General features: G+C 44.5%; 1 protein-coding gene across 3 annotated transcripts in view; it reads left to right on the top strand.

The window, feature by feature from the left end:
- Positions 1 to 24496, top strand: part of Atg5 (autophagy related 5) — a 94489-nt gene extending 69993 nt beyond the window's left edge. For all 3 annotated transcript variants that reach the window (XM_051164045.1, XM_051164044.1, XM_051164046.1), the window contains 2 exons: positions 7519 to 7636; positions 24235 to 24496. In XM_051164045.1, coding sequence (XP_051020002.1) covers positions 7519 to 7636; positions 24235 to 24258 — 142 coding nt within the window. In that variant the 3' untranslated portion in view covers positions 24259 to 24496. The remainder of the gene's footprint in view (positions 1 to 7518; positions 7637 to 24234) is intronic.
- The last annotated feature ends 422 nt before the right edge of the window (positions 24497 to 24918 follow it).

Genomic DNA, 24918 nt, shown 5'->3' with positions numbered 1-24918 from the left:
AAATTTTCATATAAAAAATATATTGGGGCTAGGGAGCTGGCCCAGTTGGTAAAGTACTTGATGCACAAATATGAGACCCCGCGTTCAGATCCCTAGTGCACATATAAGCCACAGGTAGCTGTGTACTGCTATAAATCCACGGCAGGGTATCCCTGAGTCACTGGCCAGCAAGGCTAGCTGAAACAGGGGGTTCTGGACTCAGTGAGAGACCCTGTCGCAAAAAGTAAGGTGCGGCTGGAGAGATGGCTCAGTGGTTAGGAGCACTAGCTGCTCCTTCAGGGGGCCGAGCTCACAGCCATCTGTAACTCCAGTCTCAGGGTATCCAGTGCCCTCTTCTGGCCTCCATGGCAACCAGACATGCACATGGTACACAGACATACATGCAAATGACTTACAAAAATACATGTAAATACATTAAAAATGCACCAGGCAGTGGCTCACGTCTTTAATCCCAGACTTGGGAGTCACAGAGGCAGGCGGATCTGTATAAGTTCTAGGCCAGCCTGGTGTGCAGAGCGAGTTCCAGGCCAGCCAAGAGTACACAGAGAAACCCTGTTGGGGGTGGGGGGATTAAAACATAAGGTGGAGTTATTGTTGTATTTTAATCTAGATGTCAGCCTCTGGCCTGCGTGTACACACGAGTACAGCACGCATATACAAAAACACTAAGCAAATATTCTTGGGCAGCCCACCTCTTCTCTCTGTAGGCTCAGCATCGCGTTGATCCCAGCCTTGTACCACACAGTTTTCAGTGAAAGGATGTGGAGAGGACCCAGACTGTTACCTATTTTTGCTTTAACTATTGTGTGACAAAGTATACTTGGCATTGTCTAGACAGAATTATAATGAATATAATAATTTCAATGAGACAAAACAAACTTTAAACCAGATGTGAGGATGTACTTGGATGTATGCTGGTCGTTTAATCATAGTCTCAATTAAGACTCTGGTGCTTTGGAGATTAAGTGTTCCTAACTGTAATAATGACAGCTTTTCAAATGCTAATTATTATTTCTTGGTGTCGTTAGGAATATTAAAAGTAGGCGGCAGAGTCTTCTAGCAGGACCACTCACCATGCTCCATTTCACTCCATAACGGATAAAGAAATCAATCCCTCTGTTCTTCTCCCTGGCCCCCCACGCACCGCCCACCTGAGACTTTACTGTAAAGTCCTCAGCATTGATTTAAACCACTCTGTTATTTTTATTTAATGCATCTTGTAAGTGTCTATATTCTTAAGCTAATTTAAATATGAGCCTGGTTCTAAAAGGATGTGATGCAAAATTTGACATGCATGGATATATCTTCAGCCACATGTGCCTGTGACAGTTTGAAGCCCATGTCACGTTACTGTTGGTAAAGTCTGGCAGCACGTCCTGTGTAAAGCTTCTTCTTTGACTTTGTGCCATGAGCACTTACTTGAATTAATAAAGTATCAAAGGAAACTTAAGGTGGAATGTTAATTACTTTTGTTTCTCTCTGTAATTGGTTCTGTAACAACTCCGGTTCCTTTTATTTAATAGTGCTTTAAAAGTCAGAAGTGAAGAGGGTTAGCCTTTGTTACCACCTGCTTCATATTTATTTTACGCTTCAGGTATTTTCTGTCTTATTATATCAAAATAATTTTGCACAGATAACATTTCCCAGCTTATCACATTGAGAAATGGACGCCCAGTGTTGGATTTCACTTAGGGACAGCATTTTATGTTAGGAGGTTGGGCTCCATCCTTGACTGGGTTTTGTTATCCAATAATTTCTAACAAGTACTCTTATTCCAGGTCCCCATGAAAGAGGAAATGTGATCATCTCTTTCTGTTTTAAATTGGAAGTTTGCCAGCCTTATATATGTCACCTTGGTTTTCATCCTCTTTTGAAATGATGTGCTTTAAAAGTTTGCATTCAGTGTGCTGTGCAGTTCCTGCTGTTACTTCATGTAGAGGTGTGTCTCTCACTCTTGGAACTTAACTTGCTTTACTTTAGTCTAATGGTCCTAAAGACTCAGCCTGGTCATGGCAGATGAGCATTTCATCACTGAGCTGAGTGTGACCTGGGCCTCTGAGGGAAATGTTTTGCCCTTGCCTTATGGTATTTTCTCACAGCATCTAGTTGGTGTTTCTTCTGTCACGTCACTTACTGCTGTTACAGTTACTTACATGCATGCTATCCATGTAGGAGCGTATTAGCATAATACATGTCCTACTAAGTACACGACAGGTCTTTAATGAAGATTCCTAGTGTAATCCTCTAGAGATCCTAGACTTCAGCCTCGGTCCTGCTTGGACAGCTCTCCCTGTTTTGCCACCCGTGCTTCTGTTTGTTTGTTTGTTTTTTAAGATTTATTTATTATGTATACAGTGCACATCAGATCACATTATAGATGGTTGTGAGCCACCATGTGGTTGCTGAGAGTTGAACTCAGGACCTCTGGAAGAGTAGTCAGTGCTCTTATCCGCTGAGCCATCTCTCCAGCCCCACCTGTGCTTTTGTTACAAGCAGTCTTGAAGCTGTTTTAAAAAGAGGAAACATTACTGTCCTTTGCAATGCTGTTCTTTTTTTTTTTTTTTTTTTTTGGTTTTTCAAGACAGGGTTTCTCTGTGTAGCCTTGGCCATCCTGGACTCACTTTGTAGACCAGGCTGGCCTCGAACTCACAGTGATCCGCCTGCCTCTGCCTCCCGAGTGCTGGGATTAAAGGCATGCGCCACCACGCCCGGCTGCAATGCTGTTCTTCCCAGCCTTTGTGATGCCCTTATGATTATGAATAGAATAGCAGTTGTCTGGTCTACTATAGAGTCTTTCAGTGAAGTAGGAAAAAAATTCACTACTAGCAAGGAGATTTGGTGGCCTATGTATCATTTGTGCAGAATTGGGCATGCTCGCAGGTTTTGTTTTTTGTTTTAAGGGTTTTTAATTTAAAGCATAGTTACTCTAATTCCTGAGAGATGCTAAACCTTTAGGGAGACTACTGTTAGGAAATTCTGCCCAGACTTCAGTAAATCAAGCCCCTGTCATCATTAGGCTATGCCGAAGAGAAGTCTCAAAGTAGAAGTCTGTCTAAGACGCTGTTCTCACTTACCTTTGAGTTAAAGCTGTTTCTAAGTTTTGCTGTCCTGTGAATTATTGTTGTGTGACAAGACTTTTCCTGGGGAGACATAACACACACATCTACTCACCCCAGGTAGGGATCCAATAACAGACCAAAGTATGGACACCTCCAGAGTCCAAGTTCGTGAACCAGTGAGGTTGAAGTTATTTATAGGAGTATAGATGAGGGGTTACTTAACAGGAACAGGAGTGACTCAAGGACAGCAACATCACCAGCCTGACCCAGCATGAATGACCGTTCACAAAAGCCGAGAACCTGGAAACACTGTGCAGGCTGCAGGCAGCTTAGCAGGTCATAGAGTATGCTTTGTGCCTCAGTTGGTCTGAACCCCCTTCCAGGCAGCTAATTTTTTCTGAGTCATCTTTGCAGCTCAGCTTGTATGAAAGTCTTAGTAGCTCAGCTTGTATTGTTTGCTGTGGCAGGGAGAGGCCTATTGAATCTGCTCAGTTTCAGGGACTTCCTGAAGCTATTTTTAATCGTTTACTTTCCTGCTTGAGCTTTTCCGCAGGGTGGAGTGTTTTACCCTTTTTTGTACACAGCCGTGTGTGTTTGTATGTAGTTACTTTCAGAGAAGTTGGGTCATGGTGTCCATGCTTCTAAAATAAATGACAGCTGCCCACTAGCTCTTTAACACATCAGTCTGTGACAGTACCTTGAGGTTTTTGCTGTATAAATGCCCAAAACTCAGACTTGGTTTGTGTGAATGTGATTCTTACATGGTCTATATGTTTTCTAATTTCTAATACTAGAGTAGGTCTAGTAAATGGACTGAAACAAGCTAGAGTTGTCCTGTCAACACTGATGCAGTGCTCGGCTCTGCTTGGCTTTTTCTTTGGTGTTTTGTCTGTGATAGATGCAAACAGCACTTTCCTTTGCAGAACTATTGGTCACCACTTTATGGCATTGAGTTAAGATGTGTTGTTGTGCAAAGTTTGGCCTTTATTGTTACTGGGAGAGTGAAAGCAGGAGCTATTCTAAAAAAAATAAATAAATAACAGGACATTTTTTTCCATAGTGGAATTAGAATATCTTTTCTAACGTGTAACCATGTCTCTTTGGCTTTTCCTGTTTAGCCTGTTGTTAAGTAATTTTATTATAACTCAGCTACCTCATGTTTCTGCTGCTAATTAGGAATGAGTGCCAAGCGAGCGCCCTAGAGTTGGCTGTGTCGTTGCTACTTGCACTCCAGCTAGTGTGTTCTGCTTGCCTCTCCTAGTTGGGAATGCATTGCTGCCCTTGCACACCTCTACCACCCCACCCTGCCCCTGCCGCCTACCCTCAGCTCACCCCTACCTAGGCGTCCTGTGCTGCTCTCAGTAGCCTGGAGAAAAGGTGTCTTTCAGCACTTTACTTCCTTTACGTAAATAGTCTTAAAAGCCTCTTGGTGACCTGGAGGACAGACAGCCATAAGTGGGTGGTGGCGATTTTAAGTGACTGCCTTAGTCCCTTTCCATTTCTTTTCCTCTGGGCCTCCACAGTTAGCCACTTGCACACGACAGGTTGGTGTGTGTGTGTGTGTGTGTGTGTGTTTAATGTATGTACTAAACTATAGACTTGAAAAAAAAAAAACCCAGTAAAATTGTAAACCCCTGTGTGAGCCAGTTAGTGAAGGGCACCAAATTATTTCTGATGCATGTTGCTGAGCTTTTATCTTGTACAGTTTGCTTTTGTGATTGCCACAATTTCTCAGCTACACTGTTCACATACAGCTTTCTGAGTTGCTCACGTTGACACATTTTTCTCATGTTTTAGTTTCTATTAGTTCTTAAAGTAATAGCTATTTCAAAAAAAAACTGAGAGCTTCTTCTGATTAAAAGCTACTAATATACTTTTTTCCTAAAGGTTTATCTTTTTGAGTAGGTGTTTAAAGTTATATTCTTAAGTTAGGCATTTTTGTTCTTAGACTTTTTGTGATTTTTTTTTCATACCAGGAGGCTTAAAATTAAAACTAAACATTATAAAATGAACTAACAGCCGAGCATGGTGTCATATGCCTTTAATCCCAGCACTCGGGAGGCAGAGGCAGGCAGATCGCTGTGAGTTCGAGGCCAGCCTGCTCTACAGAGTGAAGCAGGACAGCCAGGGATACACAGAGAAACTTTGTCTCGAAAAAACAAAACAAATAACATGGCTGACAGCTGAAAAATATTTTTTATTCTCTGAATTTGTTCTTGGCACAGTCTTCTAACAACAGACAAAGGAGATGGGGATGTTGAGCTGGTGTTGCTAGCCAGCTCAATCCCAGCACTTAGGAGGTTGAGTCGAGGTAGCATGGTAAGTTCCAGGCCGGCCTGGGCTACTTGGTTACAGAGCTCCTGAGCTATGGTCTTTGAGGAAAAGAAAACACTCTTAACAGTGGGTAGAGTGCTCTATTAGGAGTGAGTTCTGTTGTACTGATATCCTGATTCTTTGTCAAGCCTTAGTAAGAATTCAGTGCTCTCAGATGCCTTGCCTGTTGCCCCGTGCCCTCACCCTCTCACAGTGGCCTCCTTCAAGAAGTTCCCTTTGTACTGCAGGAGTTACTGGGGTTCTTTTATTTCAGATATTTGTTTTTGAAGGATCTTATTGCTTATTCTTGAACAATTTCATATAAATGCAGTTACCTTGGTCATACCCAATCCAAATCCCAGTATTTCTCTGTTTCCCTCCATGTCTCCTTTTCCTTTTATTTTCCTCCTCTTCCTCCTCCTCCTCCTCCTCCTCCTCCTCCTCCTCCTCCTCCTCCTCCTCCTCCTCCTCCTCCTCCTCCTCCTCTTCTTCTTCTTCTTCTTCTTCTTCTTCTTCTTCTTCTTCTTCTTCTTCAAGAAACTCACTCTGCCCAGTTAATATTCACTCAGTCCAGTTAATACTGCCTATATGCACATACTGAGGCAGGGCAGCCTACCACACACCTCAAGAATAATAATTTTGCTATCAGCCAACAGCTGTCAGCTCCTCAGCTCTGGATGGGCCCTACTGAGCCCCTCCCCCATCTGCACTGTAACCACAGCCATGTCATGTCCAGAGGACAGCATTTCGCAGCACTCCTCTGCATTGTCTGGCCCTTAATTCCCCACCCCACCCCACTGCTGGGAGCTCTCCGAGCCTTGGGATAAGATGATGATACAGGCATCCTATTTAGGAATGAGCACTCAGCACTTAAGCCTGTGCTTTGACCAGCTGTGCATCTCTGTATCACTGCCTACTGCAAGGAGCTTCTTGCACCACAGTTTAGAGCAGCACTTCTCCATAGGTGGAAATAGAAATGTGTTGAAACCAGTCCAACAGTGTGACGGCCTAGCAAAACAACAATGGTGGGTTCTCCACTAGGGCTGGCAGCCTCCCCAACCAGGGGGTTTGACCACGTTTACAGTCAGGCTTGATCTCCTACCTGTAAAGGAGGCCTCGGGTCCTGTTAGAAAGCACATGGCACCCACCCCCACCCCCATAAGGGTCACGCCAGTATTTCAACATCTGGGCATGTCTTGTCTGGCAGGTCAGTGATGTTGCAAGCAGGGACCACCACTGGGTAATACTATTGATGGTTTTTCTCCCCCAGTGGCCTGTGTAGCACCTTCCAGCACTATGAAAACTAGCAAGCAGGGAGGAATTTTCAGGTCAGTTCCAAATTGATTTCTCTATGTCCTGCAACCAAAGTGTGTGGTGTCTTTAGGAATATGACCGCCATATCTAGTTATGGTGAGCAACCAGGAGCAGTGGCATTAGCCTGAGTTTTTTGCGTGGTCTCTGGGGCCTACTTGACCAATAACTTGCAGCGAGGTATCCCACACCTGGCACTGAAACCCTTATCTCTATCAAACCATGGGCGCTTGCTGTGAATGCATTGTTATCAGATGGCTGTTGCTCCACTTAACTCCTAACTCTCTTACAATAAACTCACTTGAAAGCTTCTTTTTAAAGATTTAAAAAAAAAAGGGTGTGAGTGTTTTGCCTGTGTGTATGTGTGAACACCACTTGCATGCCTGGTACCCATGGATGCCAGAAAAGGTGTTCAGTCTCTTGGAATAAGAGTGGCAGGTGGTTGTGAGCTATGTGGGTGCTGTGAACCAAACCCTGGTCCTTTGCAAGAGCAGCCAGTGCTCTTAACCCTTGAGCCATCTCTCCAGACCTTTTAAAATCTTCCTTTTTAGCGCAGTAGTCAGCCATGTTCATTTCTGTATTTGGTGATTGTATCATATCACTTAAGAGTGTCCAACATTCCTTACTGCATGAATCTGATTTATGGGCACTTACGATGTTAGCAACCCCCACCCCCACCCCCCCACGTCCCGCTGATATCGCATCAGTGATACTTAGGATTATTATGTGTATTTATGGTCAGGCTACATTAGAAGACACTAATGCCGGGTTCATGTTTGTGATCTGTGTCTTACTTGCTTGGACTGTTGTTTTTTTTGTTTCTTTTTTCAAATAGACCACCACTGAACGACCCTTCATTCAGAAGCTGTTCCGTCCTGTGGCCGCAGATGGACAGCTGCACACACTTGGAGATCTCCTCAGAGAAGTCTGTCCTTCTGCAGTGGCCCCTGAAGGTAAGGTACTTAGCAACCACAATGCATTGCAGTCATGTTCTCTTCCAAACCTTCGGTTGCTGACGTGAAATGAGTATTCTACATGGGTATATTTTAGGAATAGTTTTTCTTACCTTTTAAGGGGGAAAAAATCTTTTGTAACATTTGTAAAACATTTGTAACAAAACAAGAAGGCAATTCAGTTTGACAAAATAAAATACACTTCTTGTACTCTGAGGTTTAGTAAGGACTATTCTAATGAATTTCTGTTTTGAAAATCAGCATACATGAATGTGTATTTGAGATGATTGGCACAAAAGTTATTTCACATTTCTTTCAGAAGCTGAAATATTTGCATACATGCAATGAATTATTTTGGGGATAGAACGCATGCTTAAACACCAAATTTGTGCATGCATACCTATCCACCTACCTATACCTATACGCACAGCCTAAAGGTGATTTCCATGGTATTTTTAGTGCGCCTACATTTTTATGTGGGCTGTCACGTGTGGTCAGCTGTGGAGTTTTTCACATGTGCTGTTACATCAGTGCTAAAAGCAGGGTGGGCATTTCAGATTTCCACCCAAGAGCTGCTCTGAGTGTGCGCATGGGCACATGGATGTGGACGTGTGTGCAGGTGTCCTGTTGCTGCTTTTCTAACTAGGCGGCCAGCTCAGCCCTGTGGTCCATTACAGGCTCATTATTGCTGCGTTTTTAAGAGGACTTTTCAGTGGTCTTTGACCATGTTCATTAACACTGAGCAGCCTTGGTCTTTTTGACCTGGTAGGAAGGAGGTAAGGAATTATTAAATGTGAAAGCAATACTTCAAAAGTTTCTTATGAAATAATCTGAGGAAGTGGTTTCCTAAGAAATAGAATTAGAATCAGAGTATTGGGAGGAGGGGTAGGGGCGAACAGGACCAAATCAGAGGGGGTTAAAAAAAAGAGATTGTGACCCACAGCACAGAATCACTGAACTCAGACAAGAGTTACTGGTTTTAGAGGTTCTAAGTATGCTTTATGAGGTCCTACTGTGAAACTGCCTTTCCTGAGCTCCTCTAAGCCTTGTCCCCCTAGGAGAGGTACTGACAGTTTGAATTCCTGGGTTGTGGTGTAAGGCGTACCCCAAATCATATTATTTATGATAACCGCGCTTGAAGTAACACTAAGCTATCGCATGGCTGTCTCTCTTTGCTGTTTTACAGTCTTACCTCACATTGAAGGCTTCCTTCCATTTAATATTTTTGATATCTCAGCAGCTTTTTAAAATAAACTCTGCAGAGCTATATAGCTGTTCTCATAACTTGAAATAGAACATTTTTGTCTCCTCAGACTGTTGCCTTCTACACACTTGGAGCTGAATGCTAGTCATAGCAACCGCGGGGCTGCTTTCTAGGATTTGCCTCTTAACATAGTTCATGTAAATTGAATTAATACAGTAAGTAGACTTGCAACATGACAATGTTTTTTTACTTTTTAAAAAACAAGTCTAAGTAGCTTCTTTTTCTGGATGAGTAATACTACTACTGATGTGGGCATGCCACATTTGAGCTGCCTGTTCACCTATTGATAAGCATGTGGATTATTTCCAGGTTTTTACTTTTAGGATTAATTCAGCGTGAGCACTGGCATGGATTTTTCTGGGAACACGGTTTCATATTTCTTAGGTAGATTCCTCAGGGTGCAATGACTGAGACCAACAGTAAGCTGAGGTTTTTTTTTTTTCTAATGTGACACAGGAAGACTGGTTTCTCCCCATCGCTGACATGTTTTATAGTGATCCTAATGGTTGTGTATTAACACCTCACAGTGATTAGACTTTGTGTTTCCCTAATCTGAATTTTCCTGCTGCTGACTGTGCCCGCTGTGTGCGTTTGTGTAAAGAGGACTGTATGTCTGGTGTCGGAGGACGCTGAGGGCGGTGGGCGGGTGGCAGCTCCTGTTCCCATGCCCTTAAGTCCGCTTGCAAGTGTTTGAGGAGCTGGCCCTCATTTTCATCACTTTCCTATTACTCTGTTTTGAGAAATATTTATATATTTGGGAAAAACTTTCTCTGTAGATCCCTCCCCCCCAAATCTATGAAAAGTAAATGGTTTTAGCCCTGATGGAGTTCTATTCAGTTTGTAATGGGTTGTGTTTAGATTTTTTTAATGTCTTCCAGTAGATTGATTGATTTATTTATATATATATATATATATATATATATATATATATATATATATATATATATATATATACACACACATACACACACACACATATATAATGTAAGTATGAATATACATTTATAAAATAATGAAAGAACTCAGAACACTCTCTGTCTTGGGTCCCCTTTGGAGGCAGAGTCACATTTTCCCATGCGTATTTCCTTGTTTTAAATTAAGCCCTGTAGTCCCAGGGCTGTCCACAGTATCTGGCTTTCAGATGCTAATCTCTTTGCACTAAATGTTTCTATTTTTGAGTACCTTGTAGTACGTTTTAAAGACTTTTATCAATTAAGAGTCAGTGAAATTTGAAGTTCAACTGTGTCCTAATTGTGTTCAGTTTTTTGTTTTAAACAATTCCTTTCCTTGACCTGGTCTCACTGTAGCCTCAGCTGGCCTACAAGGCACCATGTAAAAGGCGACAACTCCTCCTGTCTCTCAGCTTCCTGAGTGCTGGGCTCACAGGCATGCACTACCATACTTGGCCATAATCTTTTTCCAAAAATAAGTCATTTTAAGTTTCTTTATATGGCCCTCTAGGATCCTTGATTATTGAGTGTGAGAACATTACATTAAAACCCAGTCTTGCCTCTGTTGGCTGCAGGACATAAGGGCTTTCCCTTGGTACACTTGTGCTCTGTTTATTAGAGTAACTTAAGAGTTCTTTTTAATCCAAGAAATAGGATTTGAAATTGAGGTTTCTTTTGCTGCCTTGCTGTTTGAGTTCCTTTACTTCCTGGTTGCCTGTTTCTTGCTGTGAGGTGAGGCTGAGGAAGTTTACAGGTGAGGAATGGAGGGTAGTCGGAAGCCCTGGCACTTGTGCGGGGGTGTGTAGGGTGAGCCTTTGCCTTCAGTTAGCCCAGTCTTTGCAGTTTTCAGACATTCCTGTATCTCCTGGCTATTTAGTTGGGGAATGAAGTTAAGAATTCCTTCCCTCCCCGCTTCTTTTCCTTCCTCCTTCCCTCCCTCCCTCTCTCCCTCTCTCCTTCCCTCCCTCCCTCTCCCTTCCTCCCTCTTTTCCTCTCTCCCTCCCCCTTCCTTCCCTCCTTCCTTCCCTCTCTCCCTCCCTCTCTCCCTCTCTCCCTCCCTCCCTCCCTCCCTCCCTCCCTCTCTCTTCTCTCACATGGGGATAGGGGAGCAATCACAAGAGCTGGAGTTCACATAATTCATGTCAAGTTAGAGGACAACTTTGAGGAAACAGTTCTCTCCTACTGCTGTGGACTCCAGGGATCAAAGTCAGCTTGTCAAGCTTCTGTGGCAATCATTTTCACCTGCTGGGCCACCATGCTACTTAGCTGTGGTGCCACCATGCTACTTAACTGTGGTGGCCATTGCTTTCATTTTCTGGGTTTGTTGTTGTTTTATTTTGTTAAAAATCTTAGTCTTTGGGCTGGAGTGCTGCGCAGGGCTCAGGAGCACTTACTCCGACTCTGCAGAGGACTGTCTTTGTTCTCAGTACTGTGTTTTCTAACTACATTTCCAGAGATTCTGTACCTTCTTCTGGCCACTGCAAGTACCCACATTCATGGTACACCACAGTCCTTAAACAGAACCTTAGTCTAGAGGCGTTCTGAAATGTGTGGTTTTTCCTAAATTCATTCTGAATTTTTTACTCTGTTCTCTTGACTTAATTCAGTGCGACCCTAGGAATCCTAGCTGCTCTGTTTCTTTGTTGTGTTGGCATTTGACAGTACCCTGTCAAATGCACTAAAGTGGTGACTGTGGACATCGAGCCAGTCCAAGAAAGTCTGTCACCCTTTATCGGAGCATTTTTGTGTTCACTTTTGCCATCCTCCACCCAGGCCACAGTGACGCATACAAGATTCTCGTGGCCTTGTGTGAGTGAGGATAGTGAGGAAATCTGTAATGTTCTGGCAGAGCTTCTTTGTCCTTCCTGATGCAGGCCCTACTTGCATGCTCTTTGCTAGAGGATGTACAGCATGCCTTTGCTGCTGACAAGGAGAGGCATGAGGAGAGCCACTCGGACTGCAGCCCACGGTCTGCCTGGGCCTCTGCCAGGTGCTGTGGGTGAGTGGCAGACTTTCCCATTCTACCCCTAACCCACCAGGCGCCAGAGAGGGGGCTTAGAAGCTCCGAGCACTGGCTGCTGTCCAGAGCACCTGAGTTCAAGTCCTGGCACCCACATGGTGGCAGCTCAATGTAGTGCCCAGACATAGCATGCAGACAAACACCATATGGTAATAAAAATAAAAATAACAGAAACCTTTCCCCTGCAGGTCTGCTTCAGACTGTCTCAGGTGCTATGAGATACTGGCAGGCTTCTCCTCCCCAAACCAGCCAGCACCCTGGTTGATGGGAGGACTTGAGCTTCAGTGATAGGACGCAGGTTACAGTGCGTGCCGGGGAGTTGCCTCTTCATTTCATATTTATCTTGAGAAAAAAGGAAACGTTATTGTTTAAAGTCTGTGGAGAGTGTTGAGAACTCCAGGGCTCTGAGCACTGCACTGTGCCGTGCAGTTAAGGATACCTGTACTGTCGGAGTGGAGCATTTTGGCACACCTGCACTCAAGCTGAAAGTGAAAGACTTGAAGTTTGGGTGTGTGTGGCTAAGAACTAGCTGTCATCACATGATAAAAAAAGAAAGTACGCACAGACCCATGCGCCACATTGCCTGTTCCTCCCTGGGAGAAGTGATTTGGGCGTGGAGGAATCCAGTCCTATTTCATCATGACAGTAGAATGTGCTGCATTATGGCAGTGAACTTGGGGTCATTGGAGTATTGCAGTGAGCTGTTTGTGTTCTTTTCCTTCTGATCTGTATGTAGCTAGGGGAATTAGCCAAGATAGAAAGAACAGGAAGCAAACCAAAGGTGAGCACAGGTACATGTTGTCTGTGGTTTCAGTGGAATGACTCAGAGAGCTGCGCTTCTGTTCTAGGCCCAAAGTCCTATACCTTCCTCTTTCAGTACACTACAGTGTCAGCATCAGCAACCAGGCCCAGCCCAGTGGTTCAGAGTGGCTGGGCACCTGCCACCAGATTTCCAACCCGACCTCAGTCCCTGGGACCCACGGTGGAAGGAGAGAATAGCTCCCAAAAGTTGTCTTCTAATACGCCTGATAAATAAACTTAATGTTAATATTTTTAAAATAAAAAATCATATGCTTAATTTTTATTTAGGAGAATATAAGATGCCTATAAACCTTCCTGAGTCATACTTTATTTCCCAGTGTACCAGTATAATTATAGAAACCTGGCAAGGTACATAGTTGTAGCAAGTCTTCATTTTTTTTCAACATATTTTCATTTCTTATTTGCGAATTTTACACAATGCACCCCTATCACACTCAACATCCCAGTCCTCTCAGGTCCACCCACCACGACAGCTCTTGTGCCTTCCTCTCAAAAAATGAAAAAGGAAAGAAATATATCAAGTCCAGTTTGTGTCACCATGTACTCCATGGTCAACTCCCAGTGGCCAGCTGCTTAAAGATAACGGAGCCGCCCCCCAGCTCCCTGCGTGCGCCCCCTCCCTGTGTGCACCCCCCGGCCCCCTGCGTGTGCCCCCCCCACCCCCCGCTCCCTGCCAGAAGCCATCAGCTATCCCTGCCACAGTTCTTAAGGACTCTCTTCAGTGGCTTCCTGTCTAGACTGACAAACATCCATTCTTGTTTTTATAAATTTCCTTCAAGGTGTCATTGACTAGTTCTCTGTGCTGGGCTATTTCCCCTGGCTTTATATTTGGAGTTACACGGGCAGCACAGGTGTAATGAAAGACCAAAGTCCATGCAGTTTAGTACTAGTGTCCTGCAGCTCTCTGGAGGGGTGACTAGTTCAGTAGTGTCTACTTTCCCTTTCCATGTCCGCCCAACTTTCTTTGCGCTTATTTACTCCTTAATATCCTTCCTTGACAACTATAACTTCTCAGTTCCATGTGATGTCATAAATTTTATTTCTGTCATTCATTTTCTTTGTGTTGTATATGTGTGTTGTCTCGTTGCTCTAAGATACGAAAGATACTGTGTAGTGTTCCCTGGAGAAAGATTTGGTCCAGTGGGAATGGACAGGAAGATTGTACAGCTGTGGAAGCTCCAGACTGAACATGTCAGTTCTGAGGAGAGAGTAGGGAGTGAGTCTTGATGAATATGTATAGAAGTGAACAGCTGGACAGAGAAGGGGTCAAGTCACACATTCCATGTGCCCACTGTGGAACCCTCCCCAGCTGCCTTTGTGCAATATGTAGCATAGAAGACCCTGCCCGTTCTGTTTGGGATCTAACTCCAACATTATTTTGTTTGGGTGTGGTGTGGTGTGGTGTGTGTGTGTGTGTGTGTGTGTGTGTGTGTGTGTGTGTGTGTGTGTGTCAGAGAGAGAGAGAGGAAGAGAGGGGGCAGGGAGAGAGTGTATTACCATGTATCAGTCCTAGCTGGTCTAAACTTGGTGTGTAGACAGGCTAGCCTGTAACTCAAGAATTCAATTGCCTCTGCCTCACAGATGCTGAGATTAAAGACAGGTGTGTGCCACCATGCCTGGCAATTATCTTATTTTTAACACACTTTATGAGAAACCACAGAAGTTTAAAAAAAATCATATTTTTCCTTGTTCTACATGGTTTCTGTATAGTGAATTCTCTTTGGTGTGATGCAGTGTTTTCAGCCACGGGAGCTGGGGTGGGTGACAGAAACGCTGGCGGCAGATCCTTCAGGTGTTGCCAGGGGTTAAAGTTGCCTGCGTGTGAGCTGTTTCTGCAGCAGAGCCGCTGCTCCCAGAGGAGTTAGCATTGAATGTGTGACCGCTTGTCAGAACTACACCCCCTCCACCCTCAGAGGAGTGTTGAAGAATGAGGGAATGGTTTTATAATGCATGTGTCTCTGTGCCCTCCTGCCATTTGAATTGGGCAACCATCAAAAACTTATTGGATCTGCGTTTCTTATGAAATAAATAAGTTTCCTGTTACAGTCTCCTTGTAGAATGTAGTGAAACAACCTTTTCTCACGTGAGACTTCATGGTCTTCTACTTTTCTTTCCAGGATTTTACCATTAGCCTGGGTTTTCTTTTGTACAGATTTGTTAATATATTTTTATAAACAAAAATCCATGGGAAATTTATAAAGGCCAATTATAACTTCACTTATGGCAAGACTTCCAAGCCACTGATTGACTTTTCTTAGGAACTAGCTTCTGGACAGGATTGAAACGCCAGAATTGGGCTGGGGAGATGCCTCAATGGTTAAGAACACTGCTCTTCCAGAGGTCCCAAGTTCAATTCCCAGCAACCACATGGTGGTTCACAACCATCTATCCTGGGATCTGATGCCCTCTTCTGGCCTGCAGGTGTTCATGCAGATAAAGCACTCATCTACATAAGAAGAAAGAAAGGAAGGAAGGAAGAAGGAAGGAAGGAAGGAAATGGCAGAGTTTCTGGAAGGAAGGAAAGAAGAAGCGAGTTTGACTGTAGCTTCTCTACCATCACTGCGTCCCCTATAGCAGGCTTTGGTATCATACAACTTGCCAAGACATACTAGCGAGGCTCAGAAGTCGATTGCCGATGCTCTCAAGTACTAATGGAGTGTTTGCCCTTCACTATTGTAGTAATTCTTGGAAAAGTGAATCGCCTCCTGTAGTGGACCCTTGCCTTGCTATTTATTGTTCTTTATTCTTGATTGCATTTGTTTTTTTATGGAAGAAATGCTGTCTATAGTGGGAAGTCTAAAAGCATTTTAAATGTAATCATCGATAAGGTCCAGCCTAAAGTCGGTAGTTATGGTTTATTATGTAAGTTTGCATCGCTGTTCTCCGCCCCTTCATCCTCGTGCTTCGTCCAGCGCGCAGGCACTGCTGCTAGCCTTGCTGATGCAGAACCTCTTCAGAGCTTCATCCCTTGGCATATGTCTTTTCTAAAATCGAAGAGCTGGAATGGTTATGTTCTTTTTCTACTAATGGAGATGAGGTAATGCTAGATCCAAAAAAAAGATGCCTCTGATTTCCTCTCCTTAATTATTTTTAACTTAATCTCAAGAAACTAAGTGAGTTAACCTGGCCTTTCTAAAAGTAGAAGGAATAACTTGCACAACATTTACTCTGTTGAGGGCACTAGAAAATGGAGTGATACATGCACACAGTTCAGTGAAGCCAAGGAGTTCTGTGGTCCTCAGCCTGCTGCACAGTGCAGCTGTTCTGTGGACGGTGAGCTCAGGCTGCTTGGCCATCTTATGCAAACACAGCCAGTGGCTTGAGGATGAAGAAGAGGCTCATAGGTAAAGGTGCCTGGTGATGAGTTCAGAACCCAGAGTGGAAAGAAAAGTAATTCCAGTTACCCTCCTGCTGCCATGTGTGCACCTTGGTGCATGCACTCATGCTCACAAAGTGCACCGACAGTAATAACGTTTTGAAAGAAAATATTTTAAAATCTCCATTTTGTAAAGTGCATCTTTTTTAAAAATGTATGGTCAGGAGGCTCTTAATCAGTTTACTTATACTTAAATGATCTAAACACTAGCTGCAGTTTCCATTCTTAGGCTAATTTAAAATTTAAATTTTTGGTTTATATCCTTCTTACTAAGAAATACAATGGCTATAAGCAAAAGTCAAGAGAATGCACATATTTAGAAGTTGATGATACTATCTAAAGAGCCAAGGATTTGGAAATATTTTAGAAATAAAATTGTATTTTTCTACACACACACACACACACACACACACACATGCACACGCACAGTAGATAGTTTATACCTGGAAAAAGATGCATGGACTGTGAGTGGCTCATTAGACGGGCACTGAGTGAGCGTAGGCCCGGAAGACGTTAATGGAGAGCTGTAAAAGGCTTGTGGCTCTCTGATAAACAGCACTCTCCCTCTGTTTGTGATCACGGGATAAAAGCCCTGTGCTTGTGCATGCTCAGTTTTACCACTACAGCATATAGTGTGCTCTTAAGATGGAGCTCTCACTCCCCAGGAAGCATTTCTGTGGAAGATTAATTGCCCTTTTAAGATCAGTGTTTGATGTATTCCTCCGGCCATATCCTGGCTTGCTTTAACCCCCTCTGACCTGACCTCTCTGGCTGTTACCACTGCCGCTGAGTCAAGGCATGATGTATGCGCTGCAGACTTCAGCCTGGGCTTTCTCAAGCCAGGCGATTCGCTCGGTCCACATTTTATTCATGAAGATAGCCGAGGTTGGGGAATTTGTCAGGTAGAGAAAATTTGTTCAAACTAGTTGGTGGTAATCAAAAAGTTTGTCTCTTTATTGGTCTTAAAACTTTCTTAGAATTATTAAATGATTTTCAGAAAATTTGTTCTTCATAAAAGAGCCCTGAAGCCGCAGTGGTTAAATTAGATGTCAGTCCATTTGGTCTGTTCTTCCATAATAAGATGTGTGAACCTCAAAAAAGATTAATTCGATTGAAACGTTCTCATGCATGCCTTTGTTCCTTTGTCATCACTTCCTTGTTTTTAAACTAAGAGATTTCAGTTGTATCTTCAGTTAGAAAGAGACTGCAGGATGTCCCTAGAAGCCCAGGCAACGTGTATTAAAGCCCACAGTTAGGCGCCTTGTAGCTGTGGGCGTGAGCCTGAGGACTGGCTCTCCAGCAGCAGTGTGAGGAGAATGAGCAAAGCTTCACAGCAGTGAGATTGTTTTGTTTGATTGGGTTTTCTTTTGTTTTGTTTTGGGAGTGAAGGTGTTTGTTGTTTTGTTGTTGTTGTTGTTGTTGTTGTTGTTGTTGTTGTTGTTGTTGTGAGACTTGGTTTCTCTTTGTACCCCTGGCTGGCCTGAACTCCTGCTGGGTGTGCCACCACTTTCCCACTGTTTTATCTTCCTAAAAAGAATCTAAAAGTCTTTCAAACAACATAATCATATTAAGTTAGGTTTCCTTTGAATTTTAAGTGAGGTGTTTCACTGGATTTTTATGTTGAATATATTTTTATGGCTTTTGAATTTTTTGAGTGTCATTTAATTTGTATAATACTGAGTCTGGGATTTTGCTGTCCCGCCCCACCCCCACCCCCAACAGTGCCACTGAGTGATTAGAGAGTAAGTTCTTACAGCCTTCTGGCTGGTGGGCACGTAATTAAACCCAAGCTATCTTACATATCGTGAGGAATATCTAGTGCCAAAGGTTGGGCTATTACCATACCTTAGAGCGTAGCCGTCCCTTCTCCTGACCCCTTTCTCTCCATGCCCTCTCACTGGCTCCCCACCCTGCCTGGCCTCAACTTTGTGGCGCCATCTTGACTTTCTGATTCTTTTAGTTCCCCCCCCGGCCCCCCGCCCCAAGTCCCTGGGATTGCGGGCGTGTGCTGCCACATCTGACTTACGTAACTGCTGGGATAAACCTAAGGCGTTGTGCACACAAGCAACCTCTGTGGCCAGACTCAGTTCTCTGATATTTTTCATGCCCCGAGAAAGGTGGAGAAATGAGTTAACATTATTGACTAGCTGCCGTGCCCAAGCCCTCTACAGACTCTCCTGGGCTGCAGCCCTAGAGATGAGCCTTGATTCAATCTCTAAGATGAGGAACTGGAGACTGGCAAAGTCAACTAAGGATTCAAAGCTAGTGAGTGCTGATGGCTGACATCTGAAGGAAGGATTTCGTGCAAGAGTGAGAAACTGCCTAGAACGGGAAGGTCTGTTAGGATTTTCTGGACTAGAGGTTTGCAGTCTGAGACCCTCGTTATATGAGAAGTGATATTGGGTTCCGAGAACCAGGCAGGACTTGGAATAAGTCTCAGTCACATATCAGCCTTCGCTGCGTTACCATGCGGGCCTCCTCAGAAATGTGAAGAAAAACAGGTGGAAAAACAGGCTTCCCTGCAGAGGCCTAGAGGGGGTCAGCTGATGTGTTTGTTTTCTGTTAACTTTGCTGCTGCTGCTGCTGCTGCTGCTGCTGCTGCTGCTGCTGCTGCTGCGGGGATCAGGTTGTCAACTGTGACTCTGACACCTTTGCTTCCTATATAAGGAAATCTCAAAGGAACACAGTTGCTCATTCATTCTCAGGGTGGGAATGCAAGTGTTTGAACTTCCAGTGTGTCTGTTAGTAGCCCTGTCTACATGATTGGCCTCTCTCCTTTATGTCTATTTATAGTGTTGTGTGCATTTATATTTGTAGTATATAAATCTGTATGCTGACAACATTTTTATATTAGGCATCAGATATTACCATTGTTTTAAGCCTGTACTTTTCATTAGCAACTTAGCCAATAGGATTTTTCCTTTTTTTTAAATTTTTTTTTATTTTATTTGTTTCTGTGTACTTCTACCATTTTCATATAGCGAGGTGCAGTGGCACACACCTATAATCCCAGCACTCAGGGAGGCAGAGGCAGGTGAATTGCTGTGAATTTGAGGCCAGCCTGGTCTACAAGCAAGTCCAGGGCAGCCAAGGCTACACAGAAAACCAGAAGAACAGAAAAAAGAAAATAACACTGTTCACTTTAAGGTAGATAGTGACTTTTACTGTGTGGACCCCTTACAAAATAATACTGTCTGGTTTTCAAAATTGGACATCTAAACCCTGGTGCAGATTTAGGGGATTGGAGCGTGAAAACCCGGGGCCCCATGGGAACCCTTCCTGTGGTTAACATGTTCCCCAGATCCCTGACTTGGAAGGTTCCTCTGCAGCGTTGTTGGGGTGAGAGCCTTTGCAAGGCTGTGGCTGTGGACCTTCTCTCCCGCCCTTTCGCTATCTGGGAAATCAGATGAAGGCTCACACCACTTGCTGGTACCTCCATCTTCACCTTGGCTACACAGCCTGAGACTGGACTGGACTAAGCTGCAGACTGGGAACAAAAACATGTGGACTGTCGATAAATTTAACTGTAGACTACCTAACAGTTTGATATCATTTTTAAATTTTGCTAAATATATTCTTTAGAAAATTCACGTCATAAATGGAAATTGTGTGTATGGCTGAACCAGAGTCACCCTGCAAAAAGTGGCCTATGAATGCTCGCAACGGCTCCTGATGTCTGGCTTACATGTTTGTCTCGTGTAAAGCTCCTGTTCTGTGAGCTTTTCCTGGGGAGACAGCTGCCTCCTGCTCATCTCAGATAGGACCGGGGACAGATGTAAGAAAGGATTCCAAGTCTAGCTTGGTGAGCCAGTGGGACGGGAGTGAGAGGTGCACTGCCTAGCAACCCCCTCCCCAGCTCCATGGCTAATGGCCCAGTCCTGTAAAGACCTTTCAGTCCTCACTGCTGCCGACAGTTCCCAGAGCCGGTCATGCCGCAGCAGAGGACAGCACTCCACAGACTGTTTCAGAGACACCAGGGGGGGCTGGGCTGAAGCTTGGTGATAGTGCTTGCCTTGCAAACCCAGTGTTAGTCTTGTATTGACCAGCAAACAGAAAGCCACATCGCAAGTGGGAGAGGTGTGCAGTGCAGTCCTGAGTCATCTGTTGGAGTGATGTTTCCAATTTCAGGTATGAAGTCTAGAGTCTCATTTGGAAACAGGCATGTCTACCAAACATGTTCAGTTTAGAAAGCTCATTGAGGGCTTCCTTTCTCGTGTTAGGGGAAAATATGACTTAATTAATTAGTACTCCTTTTTCTAGTGTAGGTAGATCACCCAGCGATGCTTTCTTGTTTTTTACGGAAGCTTAAATTAAAGTGAGAACATGCACACTTGTTATTTATTGCAGTCCCGTATTTCCCGGTACTGGGTGCTGCCAGAAGCATGTGCTACTCCAAGTGGAAGTCCTACCGCAGTCAGCTTCCAGACAGAAATGGATGAAACTTGGAGTCCCAGGTTCTGCTTTCTTTAGGAACGGCTGGAGCAGAGAACTAAGTCCATACGACAAGACTTCTCTTCTCACTGGGAATGTGGAAAAGAGTTTCCACCTTGTTACAGTTAGCTCTTTTTAGGGAGGTTCCTATTACCAGGTGGCAGCAGAAACTCGGAGTTCCAAAGTCATGGTGACACTGCAGAGTTGCAGCCCTTTGGTTAAACTGCTGTCTTAATGGCGGAGGGTGTCCAAGCTGACTGGATGAATCCAGCAGCTGCCTCAGAGCAGCTAGACAAGTGGCAACCCAGTCGGTTCCACTGTGGGTGCCTAGCTGGCAGTCACGCCCAGAGATCCGGCTCCGAGTCCTTTGGGGAGAAGGGGAATCTCCTTTCCCCAGAGTAACAATGAGCCTAAGACGGTCTTTGGTGGAATAGATGGAGCTCTCCATTCAGTTCATGTGAAACAGGGACTAGTAAACGTTGGGCAGTGGGAGGAGTCTTGAGGATGAATCCATGTCATTGGGACTAGGATGCTGGCAGTGCTGTGTTTGCATGGGAAATGAGAGTAGGGGAGAAGCTCATGTGACTGACCACCTGTAACCTTGGGGCTCTATCCTGAGAGAGAGAGAGAGAGAGAGAGAGAGAGAGAGAGAGAGAGAGAGAGAGAGAGAGAGCGTTTTGTCCCTTACCTTCTGTTTTCAGGATGAGATTTTTAAGTCTTAAATGTGAGCCTTCCAGGGTTTGAGCATACTCCATGCCCTTAGTTCTGTGCCAGTTGCCCTGCAGGCGCAGTCCATGAGTCCCGCAGTCTAGCTGGGGCGGCCTTTAACCTTTCCTCATACCTGCAGCGGTTCTGCAGTCACACACAGCACGATGGCAGGCGTGGCGGCCATCAGACCCTCTTCTAAAGGCACTTTGCCAGCCCACCCCACCTGCAGCTGTAAAACCCACATTCCATAGTCACAGTGTGTCATGTCAGTACCATGCTAGTTGCTAGGGACATCCATGAACAACAGGAGCTTTGGTTACAGTCACAAGGGAAATCATGACCCACCCCAAGAATCCTCTGTTTTCGGTCACTTTTGGAGAGAAACTAGAAAGCAAACAAAAGGATAAATACTAGTGAAGTGTTTGGATCGGTGCATGCTATGACAAAATGTTTTACATCTTTGTCTTGTTGTGGTTTTCTGTTTCTTTGTTTTGAGGTAGGGTCTTAGTCTGCAGGCTAGGAGTATTAAGAGAACCTTACTGGAAATGTGTTCAGAGCTCTTCTCTTGGCTCTGCCTCCCATGCGCTCCGATCACAGACACAAGCCCCCATGCCTGGTCATATCTCACAGCTTCGGCTGTTCTAATGAGAGGCATGGAGAGGTAGGTCCAACCTAGTCAGTCAAATTTAGAACAAACTCACACAAGAACAAAGAGTGACCCCAACTGCAAGCTGGAGAGCCAATGCTTGCCCCCCAGTGCCGCAATGGCATGCAGAGTTGGGACGGTTCTGATGTCGCAGCTTGCACATGTGACTCCAACTCCATGTGTTGTGTTGGACACCTACCTTCTTAAGCACACGTGAGTCAGTGGATGGGCACTCTCAGGGTATTCACTCTCATATTTGAATGCTGCTTTAGGAACTGTGTTGCGAACTGAGTGGTGACTTGTGAGTTTTTACTGTCTCAGAAGAAAGATGACTGGCTGCAGAACCTGTACACAGCAGGAACTTTTACTCTCACCACGCTTTCGGTTTTTGACTCAGTTCTAAGTAGGTGGAAATTCTGAGAATATTAAAATAGCTCAAAGAAATATATAATAAGAATATTAAGAGAAACCATACTGGAAATGTGTACATTCTAAGAAGGATTTAATATAGTCAAGCCTTGGCAGTCTAGAACTTAGAAGGATGAGTCATGGTACAGAACTTAAGTGTTCCTCGTCGTACGCTGGTTCTTAAATCTTCCATGTTCTGTGTACAGCTTCATCTTCGGTGTTTAGTGTTCCCAGCAGTATTCTGAAGCGGGTCATTGTATTAATGCTGTGATTACAGCTGTTTAAAAGCATTTGTAATAGACGCAGCAAAGATGGCTAGAGGCACTGGAGGGATGGCTCAGCTCTTAGGACGCTGCTCCTTCCGAGCACCCCATCCAGAACATCCAGCACCCTCATCTGCCTCTGTGAGCACTACACACAGATTCTCACTCAGACACACGGACATTAACTAAGCCTTAGAAGCAGCTGGCTTGTTTGTTTAAGATGGGAGGGAAAGGAAAGCAGGAGAGGCAGATTTTAGGTTCTGGGGTCCTAAGGCAGCGGTCTTTCCCCAGAGTTGTGCTGAACTGTGACAGGGATGTGGGGAAGCTTTGTTTGGTTGTCTTAGGAATTGTAGCGTGCTTACCAGATTTCTCACGTGAGCATTCTTTTGACTGTAGTGTTTCTGTGTCCTCTCTTGATGTCCTCCTGCTCACCTTCCCTACTGCCTCTGTTGGAAGGCTGACCTTAGAGCGGTGGGGACTGACCAGCCAGATCCACCTGGACCCCAGAGCAGTGGGGTCTGACCAGCCAGGCCCTCCTGGACCCTAGAGCAGTGGGAACTGACCAGCCAGGCTCTCATGGACCCTAGAGCAGTGGGGACTGAGGAACACTTGGAATAGAGCAAAAAAAGCATCTGGAGTGCTCCTGTCCCATCAGAAAATTTGGCCCCAATGTTGTCTTTTGTTTTCAAGTTCCTGAGGGGCTGCCGTTATCAGTGATTTTGAAGACATTATTAAGGAGCTGTACTGAAGGGTAACAAATACTCCCTACTTTTCTTTTTTGATCAATTTTTGTTTGGGTTGGGGTAGGTTTTGTTTTGTTTGGTAGGGAAGTGTTTCTTACATTAGGTTTTTTTCCCCCCTTTCTTTAAGTGTTAATAACATTTAAATTTAAAGGTGTTAATTGCAGCGCCCTTTAGATTTTTATAGTGTAGGGGTGGTTGCCCATGTACCATGGTCAGAAGGCAACTTGGCTGACTGGGTTCTCTCATTTACCATGTGGGTGTCAGGTGTAAAGCTCATACCATCAGGTTTTTAATCTATTGAGTCCTGCAGCAGGCCCGGTAGTACTAATTTAAGTAGCAGTTGGTATTAGCAAAAACCCATCAGGTTTCATGACTCTTAAGACAGGCGCTTCAGCTCAGATCATTGGTCCTCTGTGATCACTGCTTCGCCTGTGTTCCTCTTCCTTCCAGCACGTTAGGGTGCACCTGAGCCCGTCCTGATGCCCAGCAGAGCTGCTGCAGCTGTGAGACATCCTCTCAGACTCTGCTCACACTCTGGGTCACTCCCAGCCATGGTCTGCATTCTGTGTTCAAGGGTGTGGCTTCCACAGCCTTATCATTTGTCACAGCCTTCTGTAGTGGTTTTAAATGAGTCCCTAGAATATTTTGGTCAATGGGTTCACCCTGCTGTTTGCTTCAGGATAGTTTCACTAACGTCAATCTTGGTCAAGCACAGTAATTAAGAAAGAACAAATGCTTTCGTACAGCAGCAGAAGTTTGATCAGAATTCATTGCAGCCACCGGTTTCTGTTTAGGATGAGACATTTGGCAACATTTAAACTTTCTCCTGGTCTTCACTTCCTGTTGAGGGGATCATACAAGTTTGAAATCCATTTACTTCACTGAGGAATCTGAAAAGACAACAGAATATCTTTTCTTTGTGGTTTTCCTTTCCATTGATCACTGTTGGATTTCTTTCTTGGAACAGAGGGAGGAAAGAAGAACCAGGTGATGATTCACGGAATTGAGCCGATGCTGGAAACCCCTCTGCAGTGGCTGAGCGAGCACCTGAGCTACCCAGATAATTTTCTTCACATCAGTGTTGTCCCCCAAGCAACAGATTGAAGAGTGGCCCTCCTGGATGGAGCCGCCTGCCAGAGGACTTAGCGGAGCATGCCACCCTTGCTTCAGTCAGCTGCGGTGGAAGCAGCAGACACCCGTGGCCGCTGCGAGCCGAGGAGGAGGAGGAGGAAGATTCCACGAGAGATAGGGCACTGGGCAGGGCTGACTGCACACTGCAGCTTTGCTCCACTGAGACACGACGAGACCAGTGGAGCCTCTTGTCTTCTCGTGAACTCCAGTGCAACCGAAGCCTTTGCTCGATGAAAGAATGGATATGTGCCACAGTTTGTATTTCTGATTAACAAATAAGTGGGGTATTTCCTAAGGTGACCATGGTTGAACCTTAGTCAGGAGAGTGGAAACAGTGGTTGAATCTTCAAGAGAATTAGACTTAAGAAAGTAAAAGAGAAATTCTGTTATTAATAACTTGCAGTAATTTTTTGTAAAAGATCAAATTACAGTAAACCCATCTTTCCTTAATGAGAACTTCCTGTTTACAGTCAGCCTATTGGTATGCAAACAATCCTGTAACTTTGATAATGAGCAGTGA

This window comes from Acomys russatus, chromosome 21, assembly GCF_903995435.1.
Source record: "Acomys russatus chromosome 21, mAcoRus1.1, whole genome shotgun sequence".
In the NCBI taxonomy this organism is placed as follows: Eukaryota; Metazoa; Chordata; class Mammalia; order Rodentia; family Muridae; genus Acomys; species Acomys russatus.
Note: the sequence above shows the minus strand (reverse complement) of the source record. Positions and strands in the feature narration are given on the sequence as shown.